At 42.8% G+C, this 8,136-nt stretch overlaps 1 protein-coding gene across 1 annotated transcript in view; it reads left to right on the top strand.

The window, feature by feature from the left end:
* ARIH2 (ariadne RBR E3 ubiquitin protein ligase 2) overlaps positions 1-8,136 on the top strand; it is an 88,406-nt gene that overhangs the window by 51,339 nt on the left and 28,931 nt on the right. Inside the window, exons 5-8 of the mRNA XM_037744935.1 lie at positions 406-469; positions 2,744-2,894; positions 4,879-5,000; positions 7,184-7,293. Of these exons, the coding sequence (XP_037600863.1) occupies positions 406-469; positions 2,744-2,894; positions 4,879-5,000; positions 7,184-7,293 (447 nt within the window). The remainder of the gene's footprint in view (positions 1-405; positions 470-2,743; positions 2,895-4,878; positions 5,001-7,183; positions 7,294-8,136) is intronic.

The following is an 8,136-nucleotide window of genomic DNA, read 5'->3' as shown; positions in this document are numbered from 1 at the left end:
CCTCAAGTGATCCTCCTGCCTCAGTCTCCCAAAGTGCTGGGATTACAGGCGTAAGCCACCATGCCTGGCCTAGAAGTTTATATATTGAATTATCTTCCACTTTATGGCTTGGCTTTTGACTTTGGTGTTTTCTGATGAATGATGAACTGAGGTTCTTAAATGTAGCATAACTTACCAGGATTTATGTTTTTTTATTTTTCCTTTTTATTATTCCTTTATATTTCACATTTTCTGTCTTGAGAAAAAAAAAGTCTTTATACTGAGATAAAAGGAAGCTTAGTTCTGTGAGAAAGTAGAGGCAAAGATGCTTCATTGTGACCACAAAACATGGTAGTCCTGTTAATGTGCAGGGGTAAAAATGTCTTTAGCTTCTAATTTCCTTCATTTCTGCTTTTTGTTTTGTAGATACAAGTCCAATTCTGCTCAACTGCTCGTTGAGGCCCGAGTTCAGCCTAATCCATCAAAACAAGTGAGTGTCTGCTACTTGAATGAGGCTTCTAATTGCACATGACTCTTTCTGTGGCGTGCAGTGTCATTAAGAACTATCTTTGCTTTGTTTATAGTTCAGTATGCCCACAATATTTGTTCTAATATTGCCTTAAATCTGTTATGGTTTGAAAAGTTTCCTGATAGATAAGGAATAAATAATTGCCTGTCATTGCGCCCTCTCCAGCCTCACTTTCCTCTCTACATTTTCAGCCTGCACTCCATTCCTTCTGGGTGCTTTTGGTGTTTCTGAGATTACCTCATACCTATTCTGTTCTGTTTGTGCCTTCCCTTCCTAGAATGTCCAGACTCTGTCTCCACCTTTGCTTATAGGAAGGGAAGTCACCTTTAAAGACCCCAGTCCAGCCAGGTGCAGTGGCTCACGCCCATAATCCTAGCACTTTAGGAGGCCAAGGTGGGCGGATCACTTCAGGTCACAAATTCAAGACCAGACTGGCCAACATGGTGAAACCCCATCTCTACTAAAAATACAAAAATTAGCTAGGTGTGGTGGTGCATGCCTGTAATCCCAGCTACTTGGGAGGCTGAGGCATGAGAATCGCTTGAACCTGGGAACTGGTGGTTGGAGTGAGCCAAGATTGAGCCACTGTACTCCAGCCTGAGTGACAGAGACTTCATCTGAAAAAGAAAAAACAAAAAACAATCTAAGCCACCTCTTTGACAAAGCCTGTCTCCTGGATCATTCCCCTGGAAACTCACCTAATTATGTCTATAAACCTTTTTTTTTTTGGAAGGTGGAGTCCCCATCTGTTTCTAAGCTGGAGTGCAGTGGTGCATTCTTGGCTCACTGCAGCCTCCACCTCCTGGGTTCACACGATTCTCCTGCCTTAGCCTCCTGGGTAGGACTACAGGTGCGTGCCACCACGCCTGGCTAACTTTTGTTTTTGTTTTTTTTTTTAAAGATGGGGTTTCACCATGTTGGCCAGGCTGGTCTTGAACTCCTGACATCAGGTGATCCACCCACCTCGGCCTCCTAAAGTGCTAGGATTATAGGCGTGAGCCACCGCGCCCAGCAAGTTTTGTATTTTTAGTAGAGACAGGGTTTCACCATGTTGGCTAGGATGGTCTCCATCTCTTGACTTCGTGATCCACCCACTTCAGCCTCCCAAAGTGCTGGGATTACAGGCGTGAGCCACCATGCCTGGCCTATATCTATAAACTTTTACATATGCATTGTCGTGATTAACTCATATCGTTTTAACACTTCTACCGTAGATGCTGTATTTAAACAATGCATAGCAATTTCCTGTGTATCTAGGAGCTAAACGAACATTTGTTGAATGTTTTTTATATGAGGACCATGCCAAAAGAGATCTTGGAAGGCAGAATTGGGGCTCAGATCACCACATAATTTCTGCAGCCTCTTAGGACAAATGTTTCCAGAAACAAAATAGATAAATATGAGAATCCAGTTCTTTTCCTCAACTTGTTTTTTTATATTCCCAGTAAACCAAAAAGAACCTAATGCTCTAGTAAGTGGACTTTTCCATTGGTTTGTGGTTTTAGACAAGGTCCCCAGATTGTCTTTCTCTGCCAGATTGTGTGGCATGGTATGGATTCTGGAGTTCATGCTCTACAATTATTTGCCCACATTCTAGAAGAGTTTCTTCCCTAGTCGGTATCTCCACATTCCCTCCCCCTAGATTAATAACATGTGACATCTGGTGTATTATGGATGAGTTGTAACTTGGTAAAGGCTGTAGTATTTTGTGGTTTGGGCACATCGATATAGTAAAACCACTGTCCTTGACCAGTAAAACTACAATGTTGGCTGTTAGAAGCTTTATAGACTCATCCTCTAATAACCTTTCTGACTGGGTTTCTAGTAGTTGTGAGGGGCAACTCTGCTGTGCTTAATGGGTAATTTACAAAATAAACCTGGTAGCTTCTAAAAGAAGTTGGACTAAATGACCTCTAAGGACCTTGGCAATTCTGAAACCCTGAATTTTTCAGTCTGCCATTATAAACCATTGTAAGTTATCATTTCAGTCTTCTTTCGGCCTCTGAATCCTAGTGACTTTGCAAGCCCAGCTCAGCTGCTACCTCCTTCAGGAAGCCTTCCTAGTATATACTTTTAGCTTAGCACCCTTGGGACTCAGAGTCCACATATTGCAATTGAGCTTTGATAGTTGTTGCAGGGTAAGGATCACTTCCCATGCACCCGGCTGTATGAGGTACTCTTATGGCCTCCTGCTTCTGACTCCCCTTTGGCTCATGTGGCTCTACTTCTCTCCAGGTTTCCACATCCCATCCCCCTCACCACTGTGCAGTGTGTATGCAGTTTGTGCGAAAGGAAAACCTACTCTCTCTGGCCTGTCAGCACCAGTTTTGCCGAAGCTGCTGGGAACAGCACTGCTCAGTTCTTGTCAAGGATGGCGTGGGCGTGGGTGAGTCTGCCGCAGAACTGGTAAAAGGCTGGCATGAAGTGTTTATCTTTGACTCTGCCTTTTCATATACTCAGGTAAACTGAGTATTTTCTTCTGAGCCTGATTGGGGTTTTTATCATCAAAACTAGTGATTTTCAAGTACATCATTACAAACAGTGACCAAGTTTTCCACAGTCCTCAGCAAAACGAGAAAATTAAAGATACCGTTGTTAATGTTGGCATGAGTGCAGAGCTACTTTTTCTCACCTTTTGGGAGATTGATCCTTTAAGCTGCCTACCTTAATTCCACAAGTGGCAGCCATAAGCCCACAAGAGTCTGCTGCATCTTAGGTAACAGCAGAAATCAAATTTGACGATTAGTTGCAGGAGTATTTGTTAAACTGTGATTTGATGATACTGAAACAAATTAGCATTGCATTAATTGGGATCTACAATCGGTAATATCAATCGGTGATATGACTGATCAATCAATCAGTCCCACAATCGGGGATAATCACCTGTACATAACATCACGAAACTCAATTGTTAGTCAAGAACGCTATACAGCTAGTGCTCGACTTACGACCACGATTGGGTCCGACAGACTGGTCGTAACACGATTTGGTTGTAAGTTGAGTAGGCTATATGTACAGTACTGTGAAATGATGTTATAAAAATCTTTAAGTCATATTTTATCATAATTTTCTTTCATTATTGTTATATATCATAATTTTCTTTGTTCATTTTATGCCATTTGTATCATCTCTACACCATTTTGTTTCTTATTTTTACATTCATCAGGTTTGAGTAAAACACTGCATTACCAGTACAACTGGTTTAATATTTGCAAAACATACAAAATTAAAAAATACAAGTGCATACAAAAATACAAAATACAGGTGTAAAAAATACCACAGGTAACATTTTCCCAATTGCAAAACATATCAAAATATATAAACATGTACGAAACATTTTATTGGCTGCTGGTGCTTGGCTGAGGATCGTTGATGTCGTCATCTGAGGCAGCAGTTGGGGTTACCGGAGTTGGTTTTTTCATAAACATGGTGAGCTTTGTCTGAATTGTATGTTTCTTTTTTTCTTCATAAATTTCACAATACGGACGAAACACATCGTGCGCCATCCGTTCAATCCTTGCAAATCGTTCGATGTTTGGGTCCATTGCTGCGAAATGTATAAGAAGTTTATTCAGTAAAGATAAACCGTAGACAAAGAGGCGTAGACGAAGACAATTTCCTCTTGGTAGACATCTTGGGAGGGGTTTGATGAAAAATATCCAAGACACAAAACACAAATTGCTGTACCGACTCTGGGATAACAGTTGAAATGGTGCACTCAGAGATGGAGTGCTGCCGGAAGCTGGTCCGCACTGTCGTACGCGCAGCTGGGCAACCTTTGCGCTGCCAGACGCGGAGCAGTCGTGGCTAGCGATTGTGGTCGTAAAGTAGAATGGTCGTAAGTTGTGTAGGTTGTAAATCGATCAATCCCTGTATAAGGATTTTTTTTTTTTTTTTCAGACAGTGTCGCTCTGTTGGCCAGGGTGGAGTACAGTGATCTTGGCTCACTGCAGACTCCTCCTCCTGGGTTCAAGTGATTCTTCTGCTTTAGCCTCCTGAGTAGCTGGGACTATAGGCACACATCACCACGCCCCGCTAATTTTCGTATTTTTAGTAGAGATGGGATTTCACTACATTGGCCACAATGGTCTTAAACTCCTTACCTCGTGATCCACCCACTTCGGCCTCCCAAAGGGCTGGGATTATAGGATTTTAAAAATGGTTTCGTTATTTAATGGTGCTGTTAGTTATATAGTTTGGGATAATATTTTAGTTTCATCATGTGAAAATATGCTAATTTCTCTCTTCTCTGAATAAATTCTGTTGCTTGAAGTGTTTCTTACATGGAATCTGGATTTGTTGATTGAATTGGGGGGGCAAGTTGTGTCTTCTGCAGTATGGTTGTCCATCAGGTTGTTTTTATTCAACAGGAGTCTCTTGTATGGCCCAGGACTGTCCGCTCCGTACACCAGAGGACTTTGTGTTTCCATTGCTTCCCAATGAAGAATTGAGAGAGAAATACAGGCGCTACCTCTTCAGGGACTATGTGGAGGTATTGCCAGCCTTTGTTCTGCGCTCTCTCTTCCTGGGCCTACCTTCCATCAGATGGTTACCACAGCTACTTACTTTATAGACTAGGCTGACATTAAGTGATGGTGTTTGAAGAAAGAGCTCTATGGCTTTAAAAAAGCTTGAAAACCACTAGAGTGATAGTGAAGAGCACAGGACCTGGAGTCAGACACACCATTGTGTGAAACTCGGATACTTGCTTGCTATGTGACCACTGACTTTTTTTTTTTTTTTGAGACAGAGCCTCGCTCTGTCACCCAGGCTGGAGTGCAGTCGCACCATTTCGGCTCACTGCAGTCTCCACCTTCTGGGTTCAAGCAATTCTCCTGTCTCAGCCTGCTGAGTAGCTAGAACTACAGGTGTGTGCCACCATGCCCAGCTGATTTTTGTATTTTTAGTAGAGACGGAGTTTCAACATGTTGACCAGGATGATCTTGATCTCAACTTCTTGATCTGCCTGCCTCAGCCTCCCAAAGTGCTTGGATCACTGGCGTTAGCCACCACACCCAGCCTTAAAAAATTTTTTTTTAACCTCTGAGCTTTGATTTTCTCTTCCCCAGAATGGACAGACATGCCCACCTTATACATAGTTGCTTAAAGAAGCTATTGTGTATCAGCGGGTGAATACAAGTCAGGTATATATAGGAGCTGGTGTTACGTTCAGTTTTCTATATGGTTGAGCAGAGAGGTGTATTGCTTTTTGAGTAATTTGAAAACTTGTCCAGGATTCCAGCATGGTTACTTTTGGAGTCCTTTCCCTCTATTAGGCCATCTGCCTAGTTTTGCTGATTCCATGCATTATAATTTTCTTTTCCTTTTTTTTGAGACAGGGTTTTACTCTGTTGCCCAGGCTGCAGGGCCCTAATATGGCGCACTGCAGCCTCTGACCTTCCAGGCTCAAGCAGTACTCCCACCTTAGCCTCCTGAGTAGCTGGGCCTACTGGCACACACCACCAAACCTGGTTAATTTTTGTGTTTTTTGTAAAGACGGGGGTTTCATTCACCGTGTTGCCCAGGCTACTCTCGAACTCCTGAGCTCAAGCCATCCATCTGATGCAGCATAACTTTCATCTTTGTCTTTTTGCCTAAATTTATCACATTAATTTATGGTCTGGGTCTTGTTGTGCACATGCCGCAAGATAAACAGAAGGCCTTGTTCTTTGTGCTGCTTGCTGCCTTTGGTAGATACCTTTTTTTTTTTTTTAAACATGGATTCTCAAAAAAAAGAAAAAAGATGGAGTCTCACTCTGTCGCCCAGGCTAGAATGTAGTGGCATGATCTCAGCTCACTGCAGCCTTCATCTCCCAGATTCAAGCAATTCTTCAGCCTCAGCCTTCTGAGTAGCTGGGATTAGAGTCATACACCACCAAGCCCACCTAATTTTTATGTTTTCTTTGTTTTATTATTATTTTTTTAGTCAAGTTCAGTAGTGAGAATGGGGGAAAGAGTAGAACAAGGAGTTTGATCTGTAACTGACTGTGAACAATCAATTGAGATAACTCACTACCTTTGGACCAGCAATTTTTATGTTTTCTAGCAGAGACAGGGCTTCGCCATGTTGACCAGGCTGGTCTCGAACTCCTGACCTCAGGTGATCCGCCTGCCTCGGCCTCCCAGAGTGCTGGGATTACAAGTGTGAGCCACTGCACCTGGCCTTCAGAGATATCTTATGCACAGCTAACAAGACTGTGTTTCTTTCCAGCCCTGGTCCATGTGCACTTTGATCTCATGCATGCAATTCTGTATTCTTTTATTTATTTGTTATTTTTTAATTTTTTCAGAGATAGAGTTTCTCTATGTCATCCAGGCTTGAATGCGTTGGTGCAGTCAGCTAATTGCAGCCTCACATTCCAGGCCTCAAGCAATCTTCCCCACCTCAGCCCCCTGAGTAGCTAGGACTATAGGCAGAAGCCACCATGCCTGGTGCAATTCTATATCACCTTAGATCATTCTAGTGAGTTGCTACTTGGTTTAAGCTAAATGTTCAAAGTTCCTCTTTAATATCTGGCTTATGTTTGGTCTTCGTGACATACCTTCTGAATTCATATAGCCCCTTAATAGAAGTCATGAGCTGGGAAAACAGAAAATGTTTGAATATTCAGGGTATTCTAATTTGTAGACAACAACTAAGAGTGTCCTCATTGTTTCCCCTTGGTCTGTTCACAGAGTCATTACCAACTCCAGCTGTGCCCTGGTGCAGACTGCCCCATGGTTATTCGGGTACAGGAGCCTAGAGCTCGCCGAGTCCAGTGTAATCGGTGCAACGAGGTCTTCTGGTAAGAGTGAGTGTGAGTGCTGAGCAGCCCTGGGCTTGTGCCCCATCCTCCTCCAAAGCACCACTGCTATTGCTCCATGTGAGTGCAGCACTGGGAGAGGCAGGGTCTCTGAGCCAACAGAGCAGCTGTGCTCTAAGTGGGTAGGTTTGTGCCCAGCATCTCATATTCCACTAGGTGTTCAATACATGCTCAGTCTGGAGACAATGAAGTGACACAGGTTCTTGGAAAATGTGTTGTGGTTTATGCTACTAAGTCTCATGGCCCAGAGATTGTATGAGGATGTATCTACCTGCATAGCTAATCACATATTACTGTGTTTGAAAGGTACAATCTTCAACATTTTAATCTTTCTCTGTCTTGGTCTTTCTTGGCTAATTTTTATTATTTTTTATTTATTTATTTATTTTGAGATGGGATCTCACTCTGTCATCCATGCTGGAGTGCAGTGGTACAGTCTCGGCTCACTGCAACCTCCACCTCCTGGGCTCAAGCAATTCTCCTGCCTCAGCCTCCAGAGTAGCTGGGACTACAGGCGAGCACCACCACACCCAGCTAATTTTTTTATTTTTAGTAAAAACAGGGTTTTACCATGTTGACCAGAATGGTCTCCTGACCTCATGATCTGCCTGCCTCGGACTCCCAAAGTGCTGGGATTATAGGCGTGAGCCACCATGCCCAGCCTTCTTGGCTAATTTTTTATAAAACTAAGTCATAAATATATTCTACATCTACTCAGGGTTCACTTGATTCAGTACATATCATGGGGATAACTACAGTTTACTGAAGGCTTACCAGGTGACAGGTACTATCCTCCGATCGTTTTTCCTGCATTATCAAAACTGT

The sequence above is a fragment of the Cebus imitator genome, unplaced genomic scaffold (assembly GCF_001604975.1).
Source record: "Cebus imitator isolate Cc_AM_T3 unplaced genomic scaffold, Cebus_imitator-1.0 Scaffold0, whole genome shotgun sequence".
Lineage (NCBI taxonomy): Eukaryota > Metazoa > Chordata > Mammalia > Primates > Cebidae > Cebus > Cebus imitator.
The sequence above is the reverse complement of the archived record's forward strand: the minus strand, read 5'-3'. Positions and strand labels throughout refer to the sequence as shown.